At 36.9% G+C, this 17,569-nt stretch overlaps 1 protein-coding gene across 1 annotated transcript; it reads right to left on the reverse strand.

Moving 5' to 3' along the window:
• Window positions 1-12,308: 12,308 nt before the first annotated feature.
• Window positions 12,309-14,466, reverse strand: PNSL4 (FK506-binding protein 16-2). Its single transcript, XM_078958127.1, has 5 exons — window positions 13,993-14,466; window positions 13,398-13,490; window positions 12,933-12,993; window positions 12,630-12,698; window positions 12,309-12,550 (listed from the first exon to the last, which is right to left on the reverse strand). Exons 1-5 carry the CDS (start codon window positions 14,359-14,361, stop codon window positions 12,459-12,461), a joined length of 684 nt encoding a protein of 227 aa, XP_078814253.1. The 5' UTR covers window positions 14,362-14,466; the 3' UTR covers window positions 12,309-12,458.
• Window positions 14,467-17,569: the final 3,103 nt, after the last annotated feature.

Genomic DNA, 17,569 nt, shown 5'->3' on the forward strand with positions numbered 1-17,569 from the left:
ATGTTATAAAGCATATAACAAGTATTAAAACACGTTTAGGAAAGTAGACTCACAATCCGGGATGAAAACCCGAAGATCCGTCAGAGAGAATTGGTTTTTCTCTAGTTGGAATTGTGAATAATGAATTAATTAAATTCAGAAATCTATTTATAGTCCTGGAATACTTTGACATAAAATATTTTATTTCGGAAGTCGGACTATAACATTGTGAAACTTAAAATGTTCAAGTTTCACAATTACAGGAGCATCCACTCTCCTGATACGTCCAGAAACGTAAACCCTAATGTACACAAACTTGTTCGGACAAGTCTGAAATTTACAGAAACTGGACTAGCTTCTATTGAATAGATAATGTTCCTACAATGGAAATTTTGGGTTGTCACACTTAGTGTTTTAGTCCTTGTAATTTTTTGTATGCTTTCCAGTCTCATATGAATAGGGACTTTACTTAGAGTTAGATAAGAATCCTAGAACAACTTGTCTACTTTCTCTTTGTAAGAACTGAAAGCATAATATGAGCTGAAACCATATTATATTTACTCTCTTTGTTCATTTACTCAATTACTTTGATATATTCTCGATTCATCACATCATCAATTGGTATCAGAGCAGGAATCATAATCTGCGATCTGATTTTCATTCTGATTCAAAAGGTTTATGAATCAAATTATGGTTCAAAAAGTTTCCGCACCTTTTGAAGTGAAAAGTGTTCTTGATCTTCAGTTGTGATTCGATTTTGCAACTGATTTGTTGAATCGAGTGTTCTACTTGATTTTTCTGCTCAATTCGACAATTTGCTTTCAAATTCTCTTTGATTTCTTAGAAAATTTTCATCCGTACATCAATGGCGAATTTCAATCTAAACTCAATGACTTCATATTCTCATTTGCTAGGGTCTTCAACTAAGATTCATATGCTCATTCCAAAAAACTATTATTAGTGGTCTGATCGTATGCAAGACTACTTAAATGGACTCGATGAGGAACTTTGGTCATGGATCTCTGGGAATGTTACTCCTCCGACATATGTTCAACCAATTGGATCTTCATATGGAACTACAAGTGTTGACGTTCAAACTGATAGACTAATAAAACATGAGAAAAGATGTATGAGAGAGTTATGTGGTGCATTGCCTCCAATTGTGTATAACTATGTTGGAAGTTGAACTACTGCAAAAGAAATCTAGAATAATCTCAAAGAAAATTTTTAAGGAAGTGGGAAAACGAAAATCAATTCAGTAAAGCATTGTTTGATTGAGTTGAAAGATTTTAAGCAAAAGGATGGTGAGTCAATTGAATCTTACTATGATAGGCTGAATGAATTGATCTACAAATATCATCGGCGTGGCATTACAAAACCCATTTGTTGAGTCTCTCTCAATGATCTCTCTTAATTTCATTGAATTCGTGCGTTGCGTTTTTGATTTGTGATCATTTGACTTGTTGGATCAAATTTTTCTTGAAAAACCCATTTGCTGTGATCCAATAAATTTGTGTTGATCAAAGCCCGATCCAATTTCTTATTCGTTTAGTTGATTCTATTCTGAAAATGCAATGGTTATTTTTTATTCAGATCTAGTCCAAAAATCGAGTCAAATTTCAATATTCATATTACTATTCATATGTTTGGATATTTGAAACTCAAGTTTCCGATTCTTTACTATTCATTAATCCATTATTAAGCCCACAATTCCTCTTTATCCAATTTACTAATCTGTCATTGTTCATCAAAATTGAGCCCCAACTTTATTTTAGTTAGATATCTTCTTTGTTTCTTCACTAGCTCGTCGTATCTCATGATCGTGACTTCTTTTATGTTTCCGAGTTTTAGAGTCTCGATTTCTTCTAATCATTCAGAACAATTAATGAGTTTTGATTGTAGAGATGAACTTGTGAATCGGTCATATGTATTGACTTTTATCTCAAACATCGATTATGATCAAGTCAAAAATAAAGAAGTTGGAAGTTGTGTTTTTGATTTTGATAAAAATTGGTCATGAACTTGCTATCAATTGAAATTTTTCTGAAGAACAGATGGTTTATCAAGTTTTAGATCAAAAATTTGGTATTTGATTCATCGATTTGGTGTTTGAATTCGAAAAGTCAATCTGTCACACCCCCGAACCAGACGGCGGAAACATCCAGGGGTTTGTGCGTGACTTCATCTTGAAATATTATTACAGTGAATATAATTGAAACATAACATCATCATCATCACACATCTAATATAACAACATTCATTGTTTACATTGAGTGTTGTATCTAAATATTACATGCCAAAATAGGAAAAGTATGATGAAACAAAATATAACACAATATCCATTAGTTTGTTTCATTCATCCTACTTCAACGGTTTCCTGAGAATACAAGTTGTTTTGAAAACGGTCAACATAAAAATGTTGGTGAGTTCATAAGCATGTTTGTGAAAATGATTTGTATAACTTTGAAAACCGCCAGAAAATCCGATATTTTCTAAAAACTGTTTAGTGTGTTTGTGTTAGATCTTGTATTAATGCATCTATGTTATTGTTTATTTGACTAAAAGGGTAAAAAGAATGTAGAGAGAATGTAAGAGCATGTAAAGAGAATGTTCCCAGACAACCCGATGTTGCCTGTAAAAAAAATAGGTCTTCCGTAAACTTCATAACGTTAATTCCTCTAAGCGAGCCGTCGTAACCATACTAAATAATGACAATTTCACCTGTCTTGGCATTGTTGGACGCCGGTTTTGACTTTGATTATAAGGTTTTCATCACCCTAGACTGAGTTAGTCTAACTCTAGTGAACAGCTGAGGTGTGGGGTGTCAACCCCGTATAGATCTATACACAAATCCCCATTCTCCCTCCAAGAGACTCTGGTTATAACTACAGGCTACGATCGTACACTTAATAGGTGCTAACCGACAAAAACTCGCTAGATCCTTAATCGAATTTACGCGAAGAAAAATGTATAAACTCATTCCAGGACCAATGATCCATGTAAGTGAACCACTAAGGCATCGCTAAACATGTAAATCATTTCAAGACCCAAATGGAATGAGATTATATAACATGGGCCCGAAATATATATGAAAGGACAACTAAGGCTCATTTCACATGTAAAGTATTTACAGGCCGAAATAGCACACAAATAGTATCCAAGGTTCATCGCACATGTCAATGGGTCAATGAGGCCCAATAAACATATACAGGACCTCTCACACATAAAAATGGGCCACTAAGGCCCAATAACCTAGAAAATGATCAAATTAAATCCATTTGTTCGTTTATCATTGGTTTTGGCTCAAGTATTTACTAAAATTTCATAAAAAGAAGAATGCATATAAAACCCATTCCTAGGCCCAATAAACATGTAATTGGACCACTAAGGCCCACTATACGTGTCTGTTATTTCCAGGCTCAAAAGGAATGTGAATGTCTATCCTAAGCCCAATATACATTTAAAAGGACACTAAGGCCCACTAAACATGTATATTATTTCCAGGCCCAATAAGGATGTGAATACCTATCTCGAACCCAATATACATGTAAAAGGACATTAAGGCCCACTAAACATGTATATTATTTCCAGGCCCAATAAGGATATGAATATCATTTTTAACCCCTTTGTTATTGTTTTGTTTATTTTAGCTTGATTATTTACATAATTGATATCTAAAGCCCACTTTTTGTAAAAATGACGTTCTTTGCCCAATAAGCCAAACATTTGCGATTAAAGCCCAATTTTGTAAGAATAACACTTTAGTCTCCATTTTTGTTCAAAACTTGTGTTGATGACTAGTTTGTGGTAAAAATAAAATTTATAAACTCATTTTTGTCAAAAATATCATTTTGGCTTGATTTTTGTGAAAATACATATTTTTCTGGTTTTGGGCTTTTCCGACCTAGTTTTTGGAAAATTGGTAGAAAAATCATCGTATGTCAAATTTTGAATCCGTAAATTCTGGAAGTTTGTAAATTTTGTCTACTTTGTTCACAATTTTTCTTAAAATTTTTGATGGCTTCAAACTAGTGTGAAATTGCTCACCTTCACAGGTTGGTCCGAAAGTGTTTCAAATTTGATAGGCAGTTTTGTAAATTTCGCCAAAAATTGTAGGAAAATTGTATGAAAACGTGCGAGTAGTCATTTTAAAGGTATAAATCTGAACTTTAACCATGTAAAACAGTTTTGAAAAATACTTCCATTAAGAGGTTAAAAACAGTCTGAGATTGGACCAAAACTTTTCTGTCAAGGGCTGTTTTGTGAGTTTAGTTTATAGATCTTTTAACACAACACTCATTTTTGCTATATCAAGTATACATATCTCAGATCTACAAGTTTACATGTATTATATGTGATAAAACATACTTTTCTCATGATTCATATGAATATCCTAGTGATACACTTAAAGTTTCTTAACATATTTTTAGATTAGTGAAGAAATCAATACATAATCACCAAATGTTTCAAGAGAACACACATAATCATGCATATATACATAGATCTACACATAAGACTTGTATTCTCCCCCTAAAAACAAGTAAAAATAGAAAACAAGGGGGTATGAACTCACCTTGGGGTGATGGATCGGTTTTGATGAAGAGGTGGAAGAAGATTTTTGATCCTAGCAAGCTTTCTTGAGTAGATCTTGAACTTAGATGGTTCTAAGAACATGATCCACAAGATATGGGTATAAGAGGATATTTTTGAAGAGATCAAGAAGTTAATCCATGTATCTAAGAAATACTTACCCAAGATTGATGGTCTTTAGTGAAGATCTTCTTGAAACACCTAGAGATCTCGAAAATTTGAATGGAAGGAAGGAGGATCTTCTTGAGTGTTTTGAGAGAGTTTTCTTGAAAGATTTTTGAGAGAATGAGGGTGGTTTGAGGTGTTTTATCCGTGAATAAGAATAAGGGAGGAGAGAGAGGGAGTATGGTGATGTGCATGGAGATCCACCATGCAATGAAGAGGTGGCAAGTGCACAATTTATCTTGTTTTCCTTTTTTTGTCGAATAAGCATAATAGGCCTAAAATTTGGGCTTAAGAGAAAGGAATTGAGGGAATTTGGGCCTTCTCTTAAGTTGATCAAATTTATGAAGACCAATAATCGATTTTCGGCCCATTGGGCCATCAAGAAGGTTCATGACCCAAAATGGTAAGAAAAGGAGGAATGGGTTTATGGCCCATTAAGGTTAATTAAATCATTTATGACACATCATGGTCCATTGGAGGTAAAATGAATCATTCTAGGCCCAAATGGCCCAAAATGTTATAGATTGATGAATTGATAATTTATTGGTCCCTTAGGCCCATTAAGAGAATCTTAGTCCATAATGAACTTGAGTCGGGATTTCTAGGGTTTCTAACCCTTAGTTGAACATATGAGATGTATTTAAATGAGAATAGAGTATAGTAAGTATAGGCTTTTACAATGGATGATGTTTACATGGGAATAGAATTTCCTAGCAAAATGTCAGTCGTGACACAATCCGAGAAAAAGTCAAAATCGATTTATATGGGTTGATTCTTTGAATTAGAAGTTGAAATCGTTTGATACAAGTTGGAACATTGGCTATGGATGTCGAAATCTTAATTGATTTGGGTTTCAATTTTGAAAATTTGTTAGGTTATGTTCTTGATGTCGAACAGTATTAGAATGAAGAAACGAACCGTGTCTCGGTCATTGTAGTGGATGGTTCGAGTGTTGTGTGTTGGCAAATGACGAACAGGAAAGAGTTTAATTTCAATGGCGATTGATTGGAATTTGACTTTGAAGATTGTTCGACACTTGCAATATATTTTGATTTTGGATTTCGAAATTGACTCTTGATTTTGGAACTACGAGTTGATGGTTTGGAACGAACATATGTGCTCTCGGTCCATCTTGATGGACGAAAATCTTTTGGAAGAATCGAATGCAAGTGAATGCTTAATTTCAAATATTTGGAGAGGTCAATTGTCGGTTTTCAAAGGATGATGAAGAGAATGCAGTGTGTTTGAGAAGGATTCGATTTTGGTGTGCCAGCCTCGTTAATGGATTTTGGATTAATGAAAAGCGAAGTGGTATTTTTGTTACTTGGTTCACAAAAGGGAAGAAAAATTTTCGTTGCTGATTAACGAAAATGTGCAGATGATTTTGTATGAAGGGATGAAGTTTCGTACGTTGCCAATAACTTTGTTAAAACGAGATTGGGGAAGAAGAAACCCAAATTTTCGTAAATGGCCCTTAAAGTTTTGACGGTTTGACACAGTTTAAACCTTCCGTACGAATAGGCAATTTTTCGTTAGTTTTGAAGAAAGGAGGAAGAGTTTTGTAAGCAGTCCCTATACTTTCGAATGGTTGGCCGTTTTTGTCCAACTTCAACAATTAGGGTATTTTTCGAATGTTAGGAGGACAAAAGGCAGAATTGTCGAAATTAGTCCCTGAGGTTTCGAAAATTTGATTGTTCGTAAACAATTTCAAAAAAGGATTGATTTTGCTGAGAAATTGCAGAAAATGCATTTCAGGCCCCTACAGTTTATGAAAATTTACGCTTTCTACCCAGCTTCGGAAAAGGGGGAGAGTTTTGCATTTTTGGTTGTTTTGGGTGCACCGGGTCACTACAAAATTTTGAAATTGACAATTTCTACCAATTTTTGAGAAATTTTGTCAAAGGCGGTCCGTAAACGAAGTTAAAAATTCAAATTTTTTTGGATTTTCCGGATTAAAGCACAAAGTTTATGCCACATGTTAAGGGGGAGCTTTGATACGAAAAATATCAAATAGAGCACGTTCACTTTTCTTGAAGGTTTTATATTCAAATTTCAATTATAAAAAGGGGGACAAATTTATATGGAAATTCAAACTTGAATTTTTCATATTACATGGATTTGAAGACCGAAGTGACCTTGAAATTTTGAAGCTTACAAATGATGTAATTGGAAGTTCGAAAGTGATTTATTTTCGAAATGGGTTTGGTTTTATTGAAGATTTTCGGGGTGTGTTTTTATGCTCAACTTTTGGGTGATTATTTGGAGTTTGAGAAGCTCTTGATCATTCGTTGATGCTTGGTGTGTATGGTCTCACATCCTAGAGCCCAAATTTAAGAATCATGGAAGAATTGAAGATTTGAAGTTCATTTCGACATGTGTCACCCTTGAGGCTCGGATCGCGTAGTTGCTCGATTTTGGAAGATTTGAAGTGGGTCATCCATTCCAAACTTTGAGGGAGAGAATGTTGGGGTGCAAAGTTATTCATGTTTGACTTTGTAATGTGTTGGCTTTTGTAAGACCCACTTGCATGTGGTGTATTAGCCTTTTGACTCATGAGATAGAGAGTAAGAGAGAGAGACATGTAAACACCTCTATATAAGGTGAGTTTAGTCCACGTTTAGAGGTGTGCTTGACAGGTGTAAAAGTGGAGTGTGTAAGTGTGTGTTATTTATGTAGATGTAGATCTATGTCCCTTTTTGTAACACCATACATAATCAATACATCTCTTAAACACCAAAATCATCATGTTCATTGTGCAATCTTTAGTTCCGCATGTCAAACCATGTTCTTTATGTCACTACACGATAAAGACTCTACCCTGAAGTAGAAGGTTCAACATTTGATCACAAGGGGAGAGAATGTAGAGTCAATATAATTAAGTACCCTATTTACAAAGGCATTGTAGTGGTTTGCTGTGTAACGTCTAGAGCTTGTATTTTTTGTATCTGTGATTACCCAATAAATAAAGTAGGTACATTAGTGAGATGCAAATTTTGACGGAATTGTATGCATTGAGCTTTCATGCTCATTGCAACTCCTTTGTACTCATTCAAGATAATAGAGCTGAAACCAAATCTTATTTAGATTTTTCCATTTTGTTAACTCTAATTCATATTATGATGGATCAAAACACAATTCAAACATCCTTTCACCTATGCAATATAGCCATCAACCTCTCCACATAATTCAGGAGCTCATTGACGTGGATGTCGTCTAACGGAACAACCACTAAATCATCAGCCACACATTTCCCAAAGATGAGAAACATGGAAGGTGTTATGAACCTAACTAATCTTCTTATGTATATCGAATTAGTTGGCAACCTTACCTAGTATGGCCACTACTTAAAAAGGCGTGACATATCAGAGGCCCAACTTGTACCTCTTTCTGAAGCGTATAACACCCTTCCAAGGTGATACCTTCAGAAAAACCATGCCCCTAACCTGGAACTTTATATCAAACCATCACCTATCAGCATAACTCTTTTGTCGTCTTTGAGCTGTCTGTAACCTCTATCTGATTTTCTTAATAAGCTCCTTCGTCTGGAGAACCACCACAGTCCTCCCCATGACTCTATGGCTAACCTCTCCCTAGCAAACTAGAGTACAACATTTCCTCCCATAAAGAAACTCGTAAAGAGGTGCACCGATACTAGAATGATAGTTGTTGTTGTGATAAACCCCAACTGAAGGTATGTAGCAGTCCCAACTCCCATTAAAATCGATGACACAACCCTTAATATATCTTCGAGCGTCTAAATAGTCTGATCCCTCTGGCCATCTCTTTGAGGGTGATAAGTTTTGCAGAAGTGCAATCTCGTACCCAACTCCTCATGAAACCTCTACCAATACTAGCAATTGAATCGCACATCATGACCGGATACGATGGAAATGGCTACACCATGGAGAGCAACGATCTTGCGAGCATACACATCGGCCAATTTCTCGGCTGATGAACTCTCCCGAATGGTAAGCAAATGGGCACTCTTGTTTACTCAAATAAAAATAACCCAAATGACATCAAATCCCTCGGCCATCCTCGATAATTTGTGGATGATATCCATGGTGATCTACTCCTATTTCCACATGGGAACCTCCAAGGGCTATATTTTGCTCTGTCGTCTCTAGTGTTTTGCCTTGACCATCTGGCAGGCCAAGCATCTCTCCACATACCTTGCTATCCCTCGGTTCATGCATGGCCATTAATAGCTAAGTCTCGGGTCTCGATACATCCTCGTGGATCCAGGCTAGATCAAGAACCCGAACCTGTGCACCTCCTCTATCCATGTTTATCGAACCCAAACCCATCTGCATTGGGTTATAAACTCTTAACTATCAATGCAAATCTACCAATGTAGCCTCTGAACTTCTCTTTCTTCTAATTCTCCCTCATGGGTCCCTCGGTCCGAGCCTCCCTAATAAAATCCAGAAGTAGAGAGTTGACAGTATCCTCAAACAGAGTCCTCGAACAAGATCCCTAGCTGTCTTGCAGCTCAAAGCATCGGTGACCACATTGGTCTTCCTTAGATGATAAAGAATTTCACAATCATAATCCTTGACTACATTGAGCCACCTACACTGCCTCTTGTTCAGATTTGGTAGGTCTGTAAGATGTCTTAGGACCTTTTAATCGATATAGATGGTACAATGGACCCTATAGAGACAGTTTTGACAAATCTTGAGGGCGAACACTACTGTCCCTAAGTCTTAATCATGTGTCGGATACCTAACCTCATGACGCTTCAACTGCCTAGATGCATATGCAATGACCCTGTCCCACTGGATGAGCACCGCCCCAATCCGTGATTGAAACATCACAAAATACCACAAATTCCTCAATACCCTCAGGAATGGTCAATATTGGGGCCTCACGTAACTTCCACCTCAGAGTCTCAAATGCAGTCTGCCGCTCAGACCCCCAATGAAAATTCACACTCTTCTTCGTCAAGAGAGTCAAAGGAACAACAATCTTGGAAAACTCTTTAATAAACCTATAATAGTAAGCTGCTAACCCTTGAAAACTCTTGATCTTAGATGCGGTCTTCGGTTCCTCCCACTACATAACTGCCTCAATATTGTCTTGCTCGACCATAATCTAATTCTTATTGAGGACATGTCCTAATAACTGAACCTCTAGTAACCATAAGTCACACTTGGAGAACTTGGCATAAAGCCGCTCCTATGGTAGTACACCAAGTAACTCCTGTAGATGCTCTTCATGCTACTCCCTGCTCTTGGAGTAGACTAAAAAATCATCAATGAAAACAATAACCGACTGGTCGAGCATCGGTCTACATACTCGATTCATCAAATCCATAAATGTTGTATGCGCATTAGTGAGCCAAATGACATCACCACAAACTCATAATGGCTATAATGAGTTTGGAACACTATCTTATCAAGCCTAGGAAGTGGGTAACGATTCTTCATTGCTCAACTCCCGATAATATATGCACATACCGTGATACCCATCCTTTTTCTTGAAAAATAGAATTAGTGCTCCCTAGGGTGAACTATTCAGTCTGATGAACTGCTTGCCCAACATCTCCTGGAGCTGGGAGTACAACTCCAGCATCGGGGCCTCACTGGGAATCAGGTCGGCCCTATACTCCATATTCCTTGCGGAAGGCATGTCAGTTAATTCCTTTGAAAAAACATCTGCAAACTCTCTAATGACCGGTACACCCGCGCCCAACTTCTTCCTCTCAACTCGAGTGTCAACCACATATGCGAGATAACCCGAACACCCATGATGGAGATACTGCTTAGCCTTGGTAGCTGAAAAAAATGATGAACCAGCCTTAGTACTTTCTCTATAAATGGTAAGTTCTCCCCATTTGGGGTTCGAATCACCACTATCTGTCTCACATAATCGACCAAAGCTCCAAACCTGCCCAACCAATCCATCCCCGCGATGACACACATGTCCCCCCATGGGAATGGGAATCAAGTTTATTGGGTAAGGTACCCCGAAAATATCCAGAGTATAATCACAAAAAACCCTCGAAGTAGAAATCAGGTGTTCGTTGATGATGGAAACTTGCAACGGACAATCCAACTACCCAAGGGCCATATCAAAATCACTAATGAAGATCTGGGATACAAAAAACCGACTCGCACCCAAGTCAAAAAGCACAAGAGCATGTAAGGTATTCACTTAGAATATACGTATCAGGAATATAAAAATAAACATACATAAATTAACTTGACAGAATAATAAGTAAATAGATACTAGTAACGACGCCAGACACCACCATGGCCTCTTGTGCTGTAAGATGAAACACAAGACCATTGGTCCTCAGCTTCCCAACCCTCATCTAGTGTCTGTTTGTGATCGGAGTGTAGTTAGAATCGGTACCTGCACTGGCCTCATATCGGGGAAGAGACAATTGGCCTTCACACAGCCGACCTGATCACAATGGTAACAAATTTTGGGGCTTGGTGGAGGATCCTGCTGACGACAATCCCTCGCACAAGGACCATCCCTTCTGCAATTATGATGCCCTATCGATGATCGGCATGCTCCCTCATGCATTATCCCACACTTTCCGCAAGTGAGGACCCTCCTACCTCCATATCATGAATCGGCGGGTTTGAACCGCATCGCTGCTAAATGTGATTGAATTGAGGTATGCCTCTACTCTTTCACCTGGGTCTCAATCTTAATCTCCATCCTTCGAGAAAAAGACTACATCTCGGAGACGGAACTATAATGCTGAGTCGAAACAAACTCTTTGATCTCAATCTTGAGCATACTCAAGTAGCGAGATATCTGAACCTACTCCGAAGCGGCATACTCGGGGCAGAAAAGAGTTGTCTCAGTAAACATATAATTAACCCTCATTTAGCAATCCGCACATATAATTAACCCTAATTTAGCAATTAATGCAAGGAGCAAAGCAATAGATATATAGTCTCGAATCACTACACATATAATTAACCCTAATTTAACAATTAAGGCATATAATCCACCTAATTCTTTTGACCATCTACCTTGAGGGAAAAATACCATTTTGTCCCGACCAACAAGAGGGTACAGCACTAGTTTAGGTTTGTAGAGGGCAAAAAAACTGCTTATTTCTAGAAGACAAAATACGTAAAATCATAATTCAACCTCTTTTTGCAAGCATTTCTAACAATTAGCTTTTAAACTTTAGCCCATTTTCAATTTTTTTTTTTTTTTTTTTTGGGGGGGGGGGGGGGGGGGGGGGGGTTGGCTTGTGTTTCTATTTTGAATTTAAACATGGTTCTTATAGATTTCGAAAAGATAATGGTTTTTAAAGATGATAATGGTAGTGGTGGCATGAATGACTCGGATATGATTAGTAGCAACAGATGATGATGTCATTTAATTTGATTTCATTTAAATAAATATAAAAGAAATTAAAAATATATTTGCAAACTTAAAAAGAAAAAAAAATCTTATATATGCAACACTACAGACTTTTGGTCTACATCTTCTTTTGCAAAGATTGATAAAGACTACAAACATTTACCTCTTAAAAAACAAACACCACCTCAGACTTCACACATTTCACATATTCTCAGGTAAAGAATGTTGTTGAATTTCACATATTCTCAGGTAAAGAATGTTGTTGAATTTAATAGAGTGATGTTTTTCATTACATGTACAAACAATTGTACCATATATACATCTAATTTCTGATAATAATCCGTAAACACCTTCGTGAGAAACACTGTTGTTTATAGCATTGTACATTCAAATTATTTCGGTGGTAATGCTCTATTACCAGAGTAGATGTTCACAAAGTTAATGTCATAGAGGAGCGTTGCATTCGCAGGTATATTGCACTCACCTATTCAAATACAATAATATATCAAGTGACTTCACATTTAAATATTTCATGCATTTAGCCCAAAGTTAAAAAGGGGTACCAGAAAAGCAACCAGCGGGTTCAGGCCCATATGCCAATTCCGGAGGAATTTGAAGTCTACGTCTTCCACCTACAGAGAGCACCACCCATATGTCATAGAAGAAGACACGACTGAACAATCTTTCTAGGGTTTTTTTCGATGAAAAAGATGAGAAGGGCATTTATGTCTTTTGTACAAACTAAAGATCGATAGCAAATGCCTGTTCCACTCTTTTGAGTGGGACAAAGATCCCAATGTCAGAGCGAATCCATACACAGTAAAACATGTCATGTCATGAAGACTTTATGGTTTTTTAGATCTTACCAACAAGCATGGGTGGAACACCCTCTCCCCCAAAGATCCCTTGGTCAAGTCCCTTGATCACCTGGGTGTAGAGAACGTATAAATATTAGAACAAAAGGGTAAGATAATGACAAGGAGGACATTCACGTCTTTTACACAGATGACAGATCAAGAATGAGTTCTCCAAGTTTTTGAGAGCAACAAAAAGCTGAAATTTTATTTTATGCGTGCCAAAGACGACATAAGGTCGTCATGGACCGGACATGACAAGCTTTTTACGGTTGTCTCCTATGACGAGGATGAGGAGGGCATTTGCATCTTTTACACAATAAATTGCAATTTTTGTCTCATTGACATCGGTCCCGGTCAAACTTAGTACAAGGTTGTCATGTCTTGTTCGAGTCCGACACAACAAACAACCTTTAGGCTTTAGGCTTGAAGGATAAATATACAACAATTTCCAAATTGCCACTAACCAGTTCATACCTTGCCAACACCAATGCGCATAGTTAGTGGTCTTCCACGTTTATAACTGCTGTCAAAAACTACGCCATCAGCAAATCTTGCAGTATAATGAATCTGTAAGAAGGGAAAGAGGGGATATTTGAGGATTGAATTCACTATATATACCTTTAAACTTCGATTGTCAAATAAAGGTATATGGAATATTGGGATAAACAAGCACGAAGCATCAGATATAAGTTTCAAGTTTCTCTAGTTCAAATTTTCCATTTGGAATCAAAACTCGATGAGAATTCAAGAAACACCAAAAGTTTTTGCATTCGATCAAACAAGCTGGATCAGAAAGTGATGAAGAACATAAAAACTCCAAATCAGATATTTCTGTAAAACTTTTTTTTTATGAAATTCAATATCTAAGGTCGATTAAACTATATATGTTTGAACGAAAGGGGAAATTCTTCTACTATAATAAGTTTCAAGGTTCACCAACTATTATAGAATTCAAATTTTCTACTCAACTAGGGCTTAGAATTTCAATGCATAATCCAATTTTCAATTACAATCATGAAAAATCGAAGTCGGAAACTAATGGATTTAATCTCAAATGTCTGTAACTCACATTGATAAGTGTGGAATAGGGAGCTTCTTCACCAAACCCGGGAGCGACATCGCAATACCCAAGTCCTGAAGGCGCAAACTGAAGCTCACAGGAAGGTTCTGCAACCGTGGCGTAATATTCGATTCTAGTAGCATTAGCATCAAGCGGGGATGAAATTAGCATCGAAGCAGCTAACAATCCAATACCTACGCCCACTAATCCACTCTTCTTGTTAGGTTTAGGAGTAAGATTAGTTGTAGAGTCTAGAGAGCGGTTCGAATTAGAATGCGACTTGATGGTGGTGCAGTGGTGGTGTGGCCTGGTGGCGGAGAGTTGAAAGGTATGGTGGAGAGATGGTGTGGTTAGCGTTTGAAGTGTGGAGATCGCCATTTCTGGGGACGATGAGGTTTGTGTCTTGCTTTCTATCGGTTTATCTAGAGCTTGTGGATAGACAAAATTCCCGCCTGTAGTTTGGCTAGTTCGAGGGAATCCGTGTATTTTCGTTTTATTTCATTTTTCTACGAAATTCGATAATTGGTTATGCACTATTTTAGGTAATGATTTTTATTGTTTTACATTTAATGTTGCATTTTGAGTTTTTTTGGTCAAACCTACCAAAATAACAATTTACTATATAAATATGATAGTTTGTAAGCTTAGGCTTATTCCAAATATAATATGAGAAAAACAAAACAAGTATATCTATATTTCTAACTATTTTAATAAATGAAATTTAAAAATGTCACATATCTTTTTTTATCTTATTTCTTTGGCACGTGTTATTTTTTCTATGAGTTCTCTTTTTTTGTTTTTTTTTTTTTTTTGTAACAAATCATCTTTAATTTAAAATTTGAAAATAAAAAATCTTTTCCTAATTACATTTTCGAAATATATGATATCTATCTTTTAAAAATCCTACTAAATCTCTCTGATTTTAGTGTATTCCAAGATATCATAGATACATTCTGTTAATTACCTTCTTTTTTAACATCTCAAAAATTACAACCAATTTAAACTTTGCAAAACAACTCATTTACTAATAAAAGTGTTTATAAAACCATTATTTACAAAATATTATTTAAAATCAAAGTCTCCCAAAATCAACAACATAAAAATCAGGATGTGTATGGTCACGCATTCGCCTTGCCATGGTCCTCTAAAATACTTGAAACCATAAACTAAAACGGTAAGCACAAAGCTTATGAGTTTCCCCAAAGTGCCACCACGTAAACATAACAAATAACAACATATGTCTACAATTAAGAGACTGGATTATCCATTAGCACACAGTATGAGTGTGGCTTGCCTATCGAGCCCACAACTCATATTTGGCTTACTCCCGAGCCCACAAGATAAGTTTGGCTTGCCCTCGGGGCCCACAACTTTTGTCTGGCTTACTCCTAGCCCAATTAGACATCCAACTGGAATGCCAATATACAACATGTCCACTCAGTCATCGGACTGGAATACCCTCAGGCCCTCAGTACGAATCTGGCATACTAACCATCCCTCAACTCTTATATAGAATGCTCTCAAGCCCTTAGTATGAGTCTGGCATTCCAGTCGACCCTCATCTCATATTTGGAATGCTCTCAGGTTTGTTGGCTACGGAAAAAAGCAATACAACCTCAACCCAACCTAATATGTCGACATATAACAAATACAAACATATTCAACAGAAAAATAATCATGCAGACAGAAATCACAAGTAGTCCTACAAATCTATCGGTCTATGCATGTAACGCTTGTAATGGTGATAGAAGAAGAAGTTGGAAGACTCATTCATTAGAGGGAAGCTTAGAGATCCAAAATTTAGATCCATCTTTTGGTGACTTTTGAGCTCGGGGATTTGTCGGACCAGCAACCAAAGATTTATCTGTATGATTCAGTAGTTCGAGGTGAGTTTCCTCACTATGTTTATTAGGTCGAAGGCACCAATACCGGCCCATGGTTATTATACTAGGTAGCTAGATTTATGCACGATTCTTGGATGTGTTATGTACTCGTATGCTTACTGGGTGGGGGCCCGATGACCATTTTGTATGTTATGTATCTTTGTGATTGTTGCATGTGTTATGTGTTTATATGTTTATATACTTTATATGTATATTGGGTGGGCCCCAATGACTAACATATATGTATACCGAGCAGGGCTCGATGCCGGGCGGGGCCCATTATGTGTTTATTATGTATGGTATGTGGTATTTTGGGGAACTCACTAAGCTTTGTACTTACAGTTTTCAATTTATGTTTCAGGTACATCTGGTTCCAAAAGGAAGAGCTCGAGATGATTGTAGATCACACACCACTCGATTTCCGCATGTTGTGATTTACTCTGGTGATTGTTGATGTATTGATACAAATTGTTTACCTTGGCTTTATGACAATGATATGGTTTTCTATTTTATTAATCTAAAAATGAAAAAATTTGGGGTTCTATTTTTGAGATGTTACAAGTTGGTATTAGGGCCTTGGTTTGAGGGATTCAGACATACTCTTGGGTATATCTAAACTAAAACTGAGGATTTGGTAAAGTTTTTCAAAAAGAAATGTATTTTTAAGAAAAGAGTTTTCTAAGACAAGAAAGGGTGCGGTGCATGCAATCGAACGAGCGCAAGTAAGTTTTCCTAAAATACTCATACATGTTATCTCATATGATTTGATCTGTGAATATGTGAATCGCATGCTATTTAAGGCTAAGGATCTGCTTAGTTTTTGCATGATAGAAGGCTAGGAAGGATGTCTTTGTATGCCTGTTGTATGAGTTTGTAGACTTGCATGCTAGTACTGATCAGTCAGTGATAGGATTGCCTGATTAGGTAATGCTTGGTTCTAATTACTTGATGCTCGAATGTTGCTTGCTTCGCACTTTTAGGAGTTCTCAATAGCTTCAACTAACTAGTAAGCGACTATGCTAGGTTACATATTATGGGAACTAGATAATTTTAGAGTGTTAGGTTTTAACTATATCACTGCTTTTTTTAGTCTAACTGTTGTAGTGTGAGACTTCTCATTCGAAGAATTATCTAGTTTTAATGATTTGTAATTATATCTATGAGCTAGTTAGAGGAAGTTAGCGAGAGTTCCTTCTGCAGCTGATGGCGGAGAGTGGTGTAGAGTTTTCCTTAGGTAACCTAGGGTGAGATCTAGTATTGGGAGCCTTATTTTTCATGAGGGTTAATGGTATTGATATAAAGTGACTTGGCAGATTTAAGGAAATATTTGAGGAAAGTACGAATGGATGTGGAAGGTAGCATAGGCTCCTACTACTAAAAGCAGAGGATATATACCCGATTCAAGGAGAGTCGCGATAAAAACAGGGAGCTTGTAGAGTTGTGATTCCTCGATATATTTTGATGCGTATTCTGATGGTTTATGTGGTGTATTTTCAGTATGGTGACATTATGGGGAAGACCTGTTGGCAGTTCTGGTGTTGGAGAGGACTCGGACTCAAGTTCTAGAGTCGAGCAGCTAGATGATCAGACTAGGGAGTTCATATCGTTTGAGATTATGCATTGCATTCTTGATCAAACTTTGGTACAGTCAAGGAGGGCATTATGGAGATTCTGGATGAGCGGTTGAGCGCCTTTCTTTCTGA

This window comes from Lactuca saligna, chromosome 5 (genome assembly GCF_052625555.1).
Source record: "Lactuca saligna cultivar CGN05327 chromosome 5, ASM5262555v1, whole genome shotgun sequence".
NCBI classification, from domain to species: Eukaryota; Viridiplantae; Streptophyta; class Magnoliopsida; order Asterales; family Asteraceae; genus Lactuca; species Lactuca saligna.